Source organism: Megalops cyprinoides, chromosome 24 (genome assembly GCF_013368585.1).
Source record: "Megalops cyprinoides isolate fMegCyp1 chromosome 24, fMegCyp1.pri, whole genome shotgun sequence".
NCBI lineage: Eukaryota > Metazoa > Chordata > Actinopteri > Elopiformes > Megalopidae > Megalops > Megalops cyprinoides.
This window is the reverse complement of record NC_050606.1, coordinates 1,582,640-1,596,084: the sequence shown is the minus strand read 5'-3', so window position 1 is coordinate 1,596,084 and position 13,445 is coordinate 1,582,640. Positions and strand designations below refer to the sequence as shown.

Sequence of the window (13,445 nt, the reverse complement as noted above, 5' to 3'; positions counted from 1 at the left end):
CAAGGATAAAAGCCGTTTCAGCTACTTACAATAAAATTTACAATTGAAATGTTATGCCCCCACCCGCACCAATTCTTACCCTGCCCATACAACAATACCCCCCACTCCCCACTCCCCACTCCCCAGACTACACTGAGAATCTGTGAAAAGGACATTAGCAGACTCTTTCAGCAAAATAAGATCAGGAAAGCACCAGGCTCAGATGGAGTTTCACCTTGCTGTCTGAAAGCCTGTACTGACCTACTGGCTCCTGTGTTCACAAAGATCTTCAACAGGTCATTGGAGCTATGTGAAGTTCCCTCCTGCTTCAAACGCTCCATAATTATACCAGTCCCCAAAAACCTTGTATCACAGAACTTAACAACTGTTTCACTCACCTCTGTAGTCATGAAGTCCTTTGAGAGGTTGGTGCTGGCCGACCTGAAAGACATCGCAGACCCCCTGCTGGACCCCCTACACTTTGTGCACCGGTCCAACAGATCCGTAGATGACACAGTCAACATGGGTTTATACCACATCCTCCAACACCTTGACTGCCCAGGGATCTATGCAAGGATTTTGTTTGTGGACTTCAGCTCAGCGTTCAACAGCATCAAACCAGAACTGCTCCACTCAGTCAGGAAGACAGGAAGCAGCTGGGACTGGGGAAAGTCACATCCACTACCCAGACAATCAGCACTAGCACCCCACAGGGCTGCATGTTCTCCCTATTGCTCTTCTCCCTGTACACAAATGACTGCACCTCCTCCTCGGTCAAACTCTTGAAGTTTGCAGGCAACAGAACAGTCATCAGTGAGCCAATTCCACACCCCTGACTCCCCTCACCATACTAGGCAGCGCTGTCTTGGCTGTGAAGACCTTCAGGTTTCTGGGAACTACAATTTCCAAAGACCTGAACTGGGAGACCAACACTGTCTCCATTGCAAAAAAGGCCCAGCAGAGGATATACTTCCTGCGTCAGCTGAAGAAGTTCAACCTGACTCTGATAATTGTAATTCGTATTTCTTACAACAGAAGCCTGCATCTGCCTCAGAACATTCCCTGTATTCAGTCAGCACCACGGAGGGACATACAATGGCCTCTTCAGGAAAAGAATACTCAATCAAAACCAGTGTGAGGAATGTCAATAGACATTTTCTCCTTGAGTTGCACAAGGGAATCTTTTCTCCCTGGCTGATTGGGTGTGTGGTAGAGGTGGGGCCCCACCCACTTTTCACTGTGTTATTTAAATGTTGGGGAAACGGCACTTGGGGCACGAGTGCGGGTCTGATATCAGCAGCTGGAGGAAGAGAGGCATACAAAGCGAACCGCGCAACGGCAAATCGCACCTGGTTTTACCGTTGATCACATTCTCAGCATGGACATGATGCAGTCTCTCACAGGTAAGCCCTCACACTGTTAGTGTTTCACCTGGATATGACACAACCTCACAGGTGGAGCCTGACAGTTTTGTCTAAAATGGGTTATAGGAACACAGGAATGCTCTATATGCTGTCATTTACCTGTGCAACATGTTAAGTATATGAAATTACTATATTTTAAATTATAAAAGTCCATTCTGGCAAACGCATTTGGACTTAATTTTCAAAAGGGTCTGTCTGCGATGTATCCATGGTTTTAATTTAATTTTTTAAACGAAAAAAAACAAAAATAAAGGTGCACTCTGACTTCATAATTCTTCTTTGAGGGGCACCAGGTGTGAGAGTTTTTGCAAAATGCAAATCCCCCCTCCCCCCCCCCCCTCTCTCTCTCTCTCTCTCACTCTCTCTCTCACACACACACACACACATTCTTCTCTCCAGATAACTCAGAGGAGATCCTGGCCCAAGAGCACAGCAAAGCGGGGATTGTCTGGACAGGGAAGCCAGCTGAAAGAAACTCCTCTTCCCAGAGTGCCCCTGGCAGCTGCAAGCCTCAGGACTTCAGCAGTGTCTACAGTAAAGGTGATCCTCTCCTCCTCCCAGCAGGGAGGCAGCTGGTGGAGCAGTGTGCTGTGCTGTGCTCCCTGTGGGTATGGTGGGAGTCGTCATCGCTGTGGTGAAGCCGCTGCGGCTGCTGCGATGCTTTCAGATGTCAGCAGGTCTTGGGAAGCTTTTTGTGCGCTTGCTTTTTTTGTGTGTGAGTGAATGTGTCTGTGTGTATACAGAGGAGCACACTGCTGCCATACATGCTATATTCCACGGACTCTGCTGACGTTTACCTTTGTACATTTGTTTATAGACTAAATAAAATATTCAAATGGATCTTAATCTGTTTCTAGTGTTGATAGTGGGGTTTTTTTCTGAGATTTTGAGATGAGCTTCAGAATTTATGATGCATTTAGTTTGAAGTGGAAAAGGGCTGGCTACTTCACCTGGCTACAGGAGCCTAACACTTGTGGAGTATTGTTAATATTGCACTCAATTAACACATCGTACCAAAAAAAAAAAACAAAAAACAAACTGCTGTCGGTGGCAGAAACAAACTGCTGTCGGTGGCAGTTTCACTGTGGCTGTATTATATTTCCTTAGGCTATGTTACCAGAGGTTGCTGGCATGTATAAGTAGTGATTCTCTAATATTCACGCATACCCCTATCTAAACAGGAACCAAAAACATGCCATCATATCAGCATAAAATTGTACACATTAATCTTAGCATCATTGTACAGTACAGATCTCGATTTTTATGTATTTTTTTATATAAATAATATTCATATTCACATCCCTGTAAGTATTAGTATTTTGTAAATCCTCCTCTGGCGTGGATTTCACCGACACGGTGCATCCTGTAGTGTTTGGTGAGGCTCTGGCCCCTCTGATTTCTGACCGTCCCCTATCACAGAATTGCTCTTGCTCATTCAAAGGTTTTGGTTTTCGTTTTTGAACTGCCTTCCTGAGTTCGAGGCACAAATTTTTGTTTTGATTGCAGTGAGGAGTTTGACTCCTTCTTTCTCCAACTCCAGCACCCATAAGTGCCAAATATGAAAAAAATGTTATATTTCACAGTGGGTGCGGATATGGAAAAAGATTCCCAGGGAAAGAGTTCATTTGGCCAGGCCCATTGGGCAATGCAGTGCAGTCTTGCCTATGCGGGTGTCCGTCTGCACACACAAGTGACATGATCTCTCTGACTGTCTCCAGAATTACTTCCTCACTGCAACGGCGAGACGAGCAGACGTTTCCTCCAGGAGCTGGTGAATATCCTCCTCTCCTACATCGATAAGACCTTCGACAGGAGCAGCAAGGTGCTGGACTTTCACCACCCTCACCAGCTTAAGGAGGGCCTGGAAGGATTCAGCCTGGAGCTGCCCGAACAGCCTGAGAACCTGGAGCAGCTCCTGGTTGACTGCAGGGACACCTTAAAATACGGAGTCAAAACGGGTAATGGGGGCTCAGACCTCGGCGGCTGGGGCCCTGGGTGACTCTTTCCTCAGTGTGCTTTGTGTAATGAGTTTTAATTAGTGTTACCTAATTCATACAGCTGCCAAATGCCCTCATGTTTTAACAACATATGACAATATTAACTCCTGCTTCAGCTCATTACTGAAGGTTAAAGGCAAAGTGCATTGTGGTTAGATTGCATGAAAGCTGTACCTATCATTGGGTTATTTCATGTCTTTAGGCGTAGCGAGCAGTTCAATGAAGTTATGAATTGAGTTGTATTTGTTATAAAACATTTGTAGAAAAAAAGGTTGTCACAAAGCACTGTACATAGTGTATTTTCCAGATGAAATAAACAAAAATAGAAAACCCAGACTAATTGGGGGAAAAAAATGGAAAATTATTCCCTGACCCCAGGAAAAGGCGGTCGAGAGACTCCTGGAAAATAATAATAGAAAAGACAACATTGGTGTAACGCAAGGCATCAGTTCATCTCAGCAGGCAGGTCCAGGCACCATATTCATCCCGGCCAATCAACATAGCTGCTAGCAGTGCTGTAGAGGCGCTTATTGCTTAGATGGATGAAGAGAGAGAGAAGGAGGCACAGAGGGGAAGATGGGGGCAAGAGAGAGGGAGGAAGGGAGGGAGAGAATGTAGTGGTTAGAATGGGATGATACACCCAGTGTATTTGGGTGCAGTAAGTTATGAGGCCATGCGACATGCTTCAGCAGCATGCAAAGGGGTGGTGAGCGCTTACCTCTGTCACTGTGTGAAATGAAACAGTCAACTGTTTCTTTATCGTGCACCAAGTCAATGATAAAAGCTCTTATATGCTACTCGCAGTGCGTTTGTCCCTCTATGTGCAGCGAGGCTTTATCTTTCCGTTTCCCAGGGCAACGCGACAGGCATCTGAAAGGAGATGATTACAGGAGATGACTGTGTCATATTGCATCCAGTACATATCAGCAGTTCAGTTCTACAGTCGCATTCAAATAAGTTTGTATCTGCAGTTCGGTTCCCAGAACTTTTCACGTTGCTTTCAGTTTCAGTTCATATCTGCAGTTAAGTTCTGGATATCTGCAGCTAGTCTGCAGCTGAGTGGGTAGCTTTCTTGAAATGCCATTGCAGATATCGATATCTGAGTTGCATGACTTATGGACACCTTGCCAGAGTATGGCTGACATGTACATTTGCATTATCATTGAAAGACAAATGGGTTGAATGTTGAAATGGCGTGCTACACGTAGCTGATGTTCGTTGCTGTCGCTGCTCAGGGCATCCGAGGTTTTTTAACCAGCTCTCGTCTGGCCTGGACATCGTTGGGCTGGCAGGAGAATGGCTGACGTCCACCGCCAACACAAACATGTAAGAGCTTTTGACCTCTGTAGACATTTCCTAGAAACAAGAGATGCCAACAGCAGGCAGTGCCCTGCAGTGACACTGATGTGCTCTCTCAGCCATGTAATTAGCGTTGATATGAACAGCACATGTTATTTTTTTTTAGATGATCAAATAATGGAGCACAGAAGGATAACATGTGAAGAACCTTGAAAAACTTTCGGCTGTATCTGTCTTCTAAGTGTATGTGTTTCTTACAGGTTTACGTTTGAAATATCCCCGGTTTTTATCCTGATGGAGGAAATTGTTTTGAAGAAAATGCATGAAAAAGTGGGCTGGGAGGAAGACAAAGGCGATGGCATTTTCTGTCCAGGTGCGCGACTCAGCCCTCCACACCTGTTCCAATGAAACGAGCACTGCTCTTCCACACCCACCTGTTTCACAATGAAGCAAGCGTTATTCACTCCTGTATTCACGACCTGTATTCACCTGCATCTCAGAGCAGGAGATCGGTTCCAAGCACTCGAAAATTCTTACAGTGACATCAGTTTTGTCCTGCTCTTCTTCCTAAGATAATGTATGTATTTAAGGTACCCCAGCAGGTATTCAGGACACCTCTTGCACTGTCCTAACCCATTAAGATATAAATAGTCAATTTTTTGTTCTTGTAACAATGTTGAGTAGCTACAAGATGGGAAAATAACCTTCAGAATGGTCATAAATTTTGTACGCAGGTTATGATCGGATGAGTGTCTGTTTGTTTGTGATTCACTGGGAGTGCTTGGTTTCGGTAAACCTGACCCTCCCATCAGAATCCGATCTGAGCAGAGGTAGCTCCAGGCATCGAAATGTAACTAGCAACATTCTACTTTGTCAGAGCAAAAAGGTGAGCAAGAACTAGCTTTTGGTTTCCTTCCAGGTGGTTCTATGTGCAACCTGTACAGTGTGTTGCTCGCCCGGTACCATCACTTCCCTGAGGTGAAGAAGAAGGGGATGGCTGCCCTCCCCAAGCTGGTCTTATTCACTTCCGAACAGGTAAACCACCTGCGTTCCTTCATAACCATTTGTCAGAAACAGCGCCTGGTGCTTGATATCGCGTACTTGACCTTATCCTCCTCCTCTGAACCTTTTTCCAGAGTCACTACTCCATAAAGAAAGCCGCCATGGTTCTTGGCATCGGAACAGAAAATGTTTTCGTGGTGAAATGTGATGAAAGGTAAAAAAAACTTTACTTCTCCGTCTTCTTCTTCTTCTTGGCGAGTCCACGTACAAAGCTGTGATTCAACCAAAACTGAAAACATTCTGCAGCAACATTATTGTACTCTGTGAGATCCTGTGCCGTGCACTGGTGCTCCAGTGACGTACTGACATGATGACTGATATTGACTTTCAAATATATTTGCATTCTGTTGAACACAGAGAGAATACAGCATTTTATTGCTGATTACTGATTGTTTGTTGTGTTGTCTTTTTCCCAGGGGGAAGATGATCCCAAGAGAGCTGGAGCTCTGCATTAACAGAGCCAAATCTGAGGTGAGTTAATCCCAGCAGTTTAGTGCTGATAATCCATAGTCAATCATATAAGCATTTCATTGACACTAAGCAAGAGCAGAGATCTGTTTAATTGCCATAATTAAAACAGATTAAAAAAAAAACTTCAACCGTGCAGAAGCATTTGCATCAGAATCTAAACCAGGAACTAATTAGCTTCAAACTGATGATAAGAATGTAGACTGAGATTTAGTCTAACAGTAACTTCAGGCTTTATATATGAGTTTGACTGAATGAAAATCTTATTTGCATAAATTTGAGTATCATATGTATATAAGAGACTTGTGGCTGTCGCGTATTGTCATGTGTAAGACAATAATATATATAATATACATGAGAATAAGACACTTATGATTACATGTGCATAAGAAACTAACAGCTGTTGTAAATTACATGTACCTACAATCATCATGGATATGATGTGTCATATATAACATGTACATCAGACACATGTCTGATATATCAGGCTCACATGTTTGTAACAGCTGTCTCTCTCTCTCTCTCTCTCTCTCTCTCTCTCACACTCTCTCTCTCTCTCTCTCTCTCTGTCTCTCGCTCTCTCTCCCTCTCTCTCCCCCCCCCTCTCTCTCTCTCTCCCCCTCTCTCTCTCTCTCTCTGAAGGGCTACACTCCGTTTTACGTTAACGCCACAGCTGGCACCACCGTTTTCGGGGCGTTCGACCCCCTGCCCGACATCGCCGACATCTGCCAGCGACACGGCCTGTGGATGCATGTGGACGTACGCGCCCTCGCCTCGGTCACCTGTCACCTTTACATACCCGCCCTCTCACCCGTCACCTTTACATACCCGCCCTCTCACCCGTCACCTTTACATACCCGCCCTCTCACCCGTCACCTTTACATACCCGCCCTCTCACCCGTCACCTTTTACACGCCCTCTCACCCGTCACCTTTACATACCCGCCCTCTCACCCGTCACCTTTACATACCCGCCCTCTCACCCGTCACCTTTACATACCCGCCCTCTCACCCGTCACCTTTTACACGCCCTCTCACCCGTCACCTTTACATACCCGCCCTCTCACCCGTCACCTTTACATACCCGCCCTCTCACCCGTCACCTTTTACACGCCCTCTCACCCGTCACCTTTACATACCCGCCCTCTCACCTGTCACCTTTACATACCCGCCCTCTCACCCGTCACCTTTACATACCCGCCCTCTCACCCGTCACCTTTTACACGCCCTCTGTGCTTCCGCCCTCTCACCTGTTCCACACTATGCTGTCCTCTCACTCACCTGTGCCAAACTACACCAGCCTCTGTCTCACCTGCAGCCTTTTACTCCCACACTGTGCCATGTGGGCATACAGGTGTAATTACACAGGTAACGGACCTGCATTCGAGCTACACTTGTCTGTGGAGCTACAATAGCCCGTGCAATACCCTTCAGTTTCAGTTTGGTTTTAGTGCTGTCAACCAGAGTTCTTTATCCCCTTATAAGAGCAAGAGACATTTAGAGCCACCAAACTTCTTTACACAAATTTATTTACAGCCTGAAGTTGAAGTTAACAAAAATGTCTGGGCAGCTGTTTATTGCCGAGAACTTTTTACGGCAAGCTGGTGACCCTAAAACATGGCAACACTGACTGCTCTGATGGGTAAGTGCTTAGGGTTAGGGGTTAGGGATTAGGGGTTAGGGTTAGGGTTAGGAGTTAGGGGTTAGGGTTAGGGGTTAGGGTTAGGGGTTAGGGGTTAGGGGTTGGGGTTAGGGTTAGGGGTTAGGGTTAGCTAGAGCACATGGGATTGGCCTATTGCACATTCTGGGTAATTATCACTCCAGTCTGGGGCAGCCGTGTGGCGTAGCAGTAAGGAGCAGTTGGGGGCTGGGAAGGCACTGATGTTGTACCCTTGGGCATGGTACTCAACCCAGAATTACAATATTAAAATATCCAGTTGTATGAATGGATGGCGTGTGCAATGTGTAGGTTAGTCTGAATGACAGGGTCTGCCTTCATAATAAATATACTCAGTATCACTTTCAGTAAGGAGTCCTGAGTAATGCTGTTACAGTGAGCACCACACCCTATGACGTGGTAATTCTCTATGAATGGCATACGTCTTTTATCCCAGCAGATCAAAGCAAAGCAGCTCCGCCTTTTTCCCCTCCTCCCCCTGCTCCACGAACGCTGTCATACTCCAAAGCACCTGAATGAATGATTGCATACCGTCCTCCCACTGACCGTTCAAAAGGGCGGGGCATTAGTGCAGAGCAACCTAGAGGTTGCAGTTTCGATTCTGGGGTCATTCCTCCTAACTGAGAGTGTTTAGCTAGAAGCATAGCTTGAATTGCTTAAATACATATCTGACCATAAGACTGACTGCTATGAAAAATATGTAAGTCACTCTGAACAGGAGAATTGTAGTGTATTGAACATTTCGTGATGAAAAAGAACATTTGGGCAGGTTTTCATCCTGGTGTAGTCACAGTGGTTATTATTGCAGTCTGATCTTGCCTAATGAAATGTACCCACTGTTCATAAAATGAGTAAACTGATCTGATACATAAAAAGTCTGCTACTGAAAATTACCGCTAAAAAAGATCAGGATGAGAAATGACCCATCTGACATAGTGAGGTCAGGGTCACATTTATATACGTTGTCTATTTGTATGCAACATTATCTGAGATCATTTATATCACTTGTTGTAGTTATTTATAGATATGTTATAAATATGATATAATCATATTTTTAACATATCTATAACATATCATTGCAGATACAAACCAGTTCTAGTTAGGTGATTTGATCATTCCTACCCCTGCAGGGTCACATCTAGGATCTGACCCTCCAACCTTCTGATGTCACTCCTGGATGGCTAACCGCTGTGAATCTTTTCCCTGTGTCTCGCAGGCGGCGTGGGGGGGTGGCCTTCTCCTGTCAAAGAGACACTGCACCAAACTGCGCGGGATAGAACGGTAGGCGGGGCCTTTGACTCCTCTGCCGGCTCCTCCACCATCGCTGTGTCAGAGGTTTAATTCGAACCTTTCACCTGCCTTCTGCTCAGTGTCAGTCATAAACCCACTCCCTACTGAGGTAGGGTTCAGTGAAAAACAGAGTTTATATGCTCAATAATACAGACGTTACGGTATGTTATCCCCGTACTGAACACATGTGGTTTACAGACATTGACGACCAGTATTTTATTTTCGTGTCTCTTTCTTTTCCAAAACTAGGGCATCGTCCGTCACCTGGAACCCTCACAAGATGATGGGAGTGCCTCTGCAGTGCGCCGCCCTGCTGGTGAGGGAGAAGGTGAGCCCAGAAACATCAGGGCAGCTGAAAGCACAGTGTGTGTGTGTGCGTGCCTGTGCGTGCCTGTGCGTGTGTGTGTGTGTGTGTGTGTGTGTGTAATTATCAGACGTCTCCGTGTCGCAGGGATTGCTGCAGGAGTGTAACCAGCTGAGAGCGGATTACCTCTTCCAGCCGGATAAGCACTACGACGTCTCCTACGACACCGGAGACAAGAGCATCCAGTGCGGCCGGCACGTGGACGTCTTCAAGCTGTGGCTCATGTGGAAGGCCAAGGTGACTGGAGCCGGCGGGGGAGGGAGGAGCCCCAGGGGCAGCTCACCAATCACGTCACAGCTTTGCTTCAGCTTCTGTCAGGACCCACTGCAAGCAGGGTCAGATCCTTCTATGGCTGCAAATGGGGTCATACCTTCTGCCATCAGTGAAAAGGGTTCTGCCTCTTTTTTCATTCTTGGGTTCTTTTAACATGATTTCTTCCACGTTTCGTCTCGCTCACGTCGCGATGCGGTTCCAGGGCTCCGAGGGCTTCGGGTCGCAGGTCAACAGGTGTCTGGAAAACGCTGAATACCTGTTCACCTGCCTGAGGAAGAGGGCGGACTTTGAGCTGGTCTTTAAAAGCAAGGTGAGCCTGACCCCCTTTCTCTCCTCATCTGCCTGCTCCCTCAAAAAGAGCTGTTAGATATTACTATTATTATTATTATTATTATTATTATTATTATTATTATTATTGTTGTTGTTGTTGTTTTTTCAATGGGGGAGGGTTGAAGATTATGTTTATTATGTTCTGAAAATGATCACCAAGAATATTTATAGATATTTTAATTTTCTTCATTTCTTTTCAAAGCCGGAACACAGCAACGTCTGTTTCTGGTACATTCCCCCCAGTCTGAGAGGAGCCCCTCGAGGCCCGGACAGGGACCGCAGGCTGCATGAGGTCAGACACAGCCACGCCTTTCTTGAATTAAACCCTTACTTAGTGGGAACAAGTCACTTCCTCCAGAAAACTACAGCCTGGAATCCTCTCGTATTAATAAGCAAAAAACTAATGTAAACTAATGTAAAAAGCAGCACTGTGCTTAAGTAACAGCTGCAACTGCAAGGTATGTAATCCTCTCCAGGACAATAAACATAGAGCAATATTAATATGTACAGGAATCAAAAGCCTGAGAAAGCTCTCTTTGCTGTAGCTCTGTCTGGATCGCTCTTCTTCAGGTTGCTCCAAAGATCAAAGCCAAGATGATGGAGGAGGGGATGGTGATGATCGGCTATCAGCCACTTGGAGAGAAGGTCAACTTCTTCAGGTGCGTCTTCTCCAACCCAGCCACCAAGGAGGAGGATGTAGATTTCCTATTGGACGAGATTGTGAGGCTGGGGTGTGACCTATGACCTGTCGGATTGGTGGCAGCCAATGAGAACAGTGTTAATCTGCGCGCTGGTCAGTGGAATTACAACCAGGAAAACAACCGTCATGCAGAATGTGGGTAAATGAAGGGGAAAGGAATTCTTACATCCTGAATGCATCTTTTAAACTGTTTGTATGTTTGCACCTTCAAACCATTTAAGGCATGTCACAGTAACAGCTCGTTGCTGGTATTTTTCAGCATCCAAAAAGTTGCTCTCTTCTTAGACCATAACCAAAGTTATTCTCTTCTTTGACCCGTCTGTCTTAAATTATGGGCAAACTGCAATGCTAGAGGATTGAAGAGAGCCCTAATTTTCTGTGCTAATAGCCTCTATCTAGTCTAAGCATAGTTTGGCCATATCTGATATTTGAAATTATGTTATGTGGAGTTAACATAAAAATATAACTCATTTAATTCCCCTAAGACAAAGCGCATTTCAGTCATACATTACATTGCAATAAATTCATTTAGCAGATACTCTGAAGTCTAGAGAAGTCTGGAGCGACTTCAAACACAATTGAACAGAAGTGTATCAATCCAAGTTAAATGAGTAACAGTGTCAAACCAGGCTAACGACACTCCCAGACCAGTGAGTGTGAGCACAACACTATTCAAGCCCTACTACAAGTTAACTTAAGTACATATACTACCATATATCTCAGTGTCACTCGATCACAATATCCACAAAACATCATGATACTACAAGTAAATAAGCAGCAAGTATTACGAGTAGTGGGTGCCAGGGGGGTCTGCACTGATGTGGAACTGAAATGCAGTCTGAAGAGGTGGGTCTTGAGTCTGTGTCGGAAGATGGCCAGTGATTCTGCTGTCCTGCCCCCCGTGGGAAGTTCATTCCACCACTGAGGGACGAGTACAGACAGGGATTTCGTCTGAGAGGAGTGACCCCATTGGGACAGGGCAGTCAGCTGCCCCACGGCTGCAGAGTGCAGTGATCTGCCTGGTGCATATGGTCTCAGTCATATGCATCAATCAGACTGAATCCCAGCTTGTGTTTCCCACACCCTCAACATAGACTCCATAGTGTGTTCAAATGTCATTTTGCTTGTGTTTTTTTCTCTTTTATTAATATTATTTCTTAATATAATTCTGTTATAGGTTTTATTGATGTTAATATTATTTCTAACTATCATACTCTGTTTTCTTAATATTATCATTATTTATGTATAGCTGTTCAGCTGCCAGGTTTTGATATTTGTTGCTTTGAGGGGGAGTGGAAGAAATTTACAGCTAAAGATGAAAAGGTTTTATTTTTCATATCACGACCGGATCTGTGTAACTTTAAGCATTAGCCCATACATGTTGGCCTGTGTACGCTGTATTTGTGTGCAAGAAAGATTCTCGTGAGAATCATTCTGTTTATTTCCATGGCCATTTAAAAGGGTAAAGCCTCATCTCTTTGTGTCACTGTATTTTTGTGCATGTCAGAGTTATTTCTGACTTCAGAGGGAGCAACAGCAGATTGGAGGTATTATGAGCCGAGCCGGCCGTGGCTCGTCTGTCCAGCCAGGGTAAACATGACCACACAAAACTGGGTACAAAGGAGCGAAACTCTGCTCAAAGAGACTCACCTGACAGGGGGACACACCCACGAAACCCGCGAGGCAAACAAACTCATGCAGATCTAAAAGACAAGAGCAAAACGCTACGAATAGCTTTCAGCCTCATCCCGAATCATCTCAGCACAGCTGGTCCAATCCGGCTAATGTCAGATTGACACGGGAGATTTTCAGACTCAGTTCTTAATTAAAATACACACACACACACACACACACACACACACACACACACACACACACACACACACACCACCCACACCACCCACAAGAGCTTTGAGATCCTTGACAGAGGTGAAATGCAGGTTTTATTTTCCAGTTTAGTCATCGTTATCAGATTGGCTCATCCTCTGGCAACAAACTAAACATAGGGTCCTCTGTATACTTCCGTACGCCTAAAGATTCTGAAAGGTAAACTCAGTGTATGTATCTGAAATCTGAAGGTGAACACACAACAAACTCCATCAGAAGGAAAGCGGTTTGTGTGGGGTGCCCTTGGACCAACAGCCTGTGAAACAGTGACATCTGCAGGCAAACAGCAGAAACTGCCACCCGGACTGAAGAATGGATCTGCGCATCTTTACTTTACATTTATTCATTTAACACTTTTATCCAAAGCAATTTACAAGTGAGGTACAGTACAACACAAGAAAAAAAATCGTGAGGAGTCAACAATATTAGAAGCAGAGAAAAAAAAAATTAACATTTCGGTTCTGTCAGTGGCGCTGTGGTACTGCATCCTGACAGAGTTCTGAAGGATTCTGCATGTAAGTGTACAAGCACACCTCCAGGGGGCGACATTCTCCAGTGATTATTATATTCCTAACTTCCATTCCTGTACAGTGTTTTGAAGAGAATACCTTCTGAGTACTGCAGACACCACACACACAGACACACACACTCACTGTCTTACTCTAGGGACACTCAATGGGGTCTTGTGCCTCTAA

General features: G+C 45.1%; 1 protein-coding gene across 1 annotated transcript; it reads left to right on the top strand.

Moving 5' to 3' along the window:
- The first annotated feature begins 1,265 nt into the window (after positions 1 to 1,265).
- Positions 1,266 to 11,739, top strand: gad3 (glutamate decarboxylase 3). The gene is made up of 15 exons (XM_036518888.1): positions 1,266 to 1,382; positions 1,803 to 1,943; positions 3,122 to 3,361; positions 4,636 to 4,726; positions 4,960 to 5,072; positions 5,619 to 5,734; positions 5,836 to 5,915; positions 6,178 to 6,232; positions 6,872 to 6,988; positions 9,123 to 9,187; positions 9,446 to 9,524; positions 9,648 to 9,797; positions 10,036 to 10,143; positions 10,366 to 10,455; positions 10,734 to 11,739. Exons 1-15 carry the CDS (start codon positions 1,358 to 1,360, stop codon positions 10,905 to 10,907), a joined length of 1,644 nt encoding a protein of 547 aa, XP_036374781.1. The 5' UTR covers positions 1,266 to 1,357; the 3' UTR covers positions 10,908 to 11,739.
- Positions 11,740 to 13,445: the final 1,706 nt, after the last annotated feature.

What these genes read in the sequence shown, in the direction of transcription:
- gad3 (XM_036518888.1), top strand. Translation starts at nt 1,358, where the DNA reads ATGGACATGATGCAGTCTCTCACAG. An exon ending in CAGCAGTGTCTACAGTAAAG is followed by an intron (nt 1,944 to 3,121) that starts GTGATCCTCTCC and finishes GACTGTCTCCAG; the next exon opens with AATTACTTCCTCACTGCAAC. An exon ending in TCTTATTCACTTCCGAACAG is followed by an intron (nt 5,735 to 5,835) that starts GTAAACCACCTG and finishes ACCTTTTTCCAG; the next exon opens with AGTCACTACTCCATAAAGAA.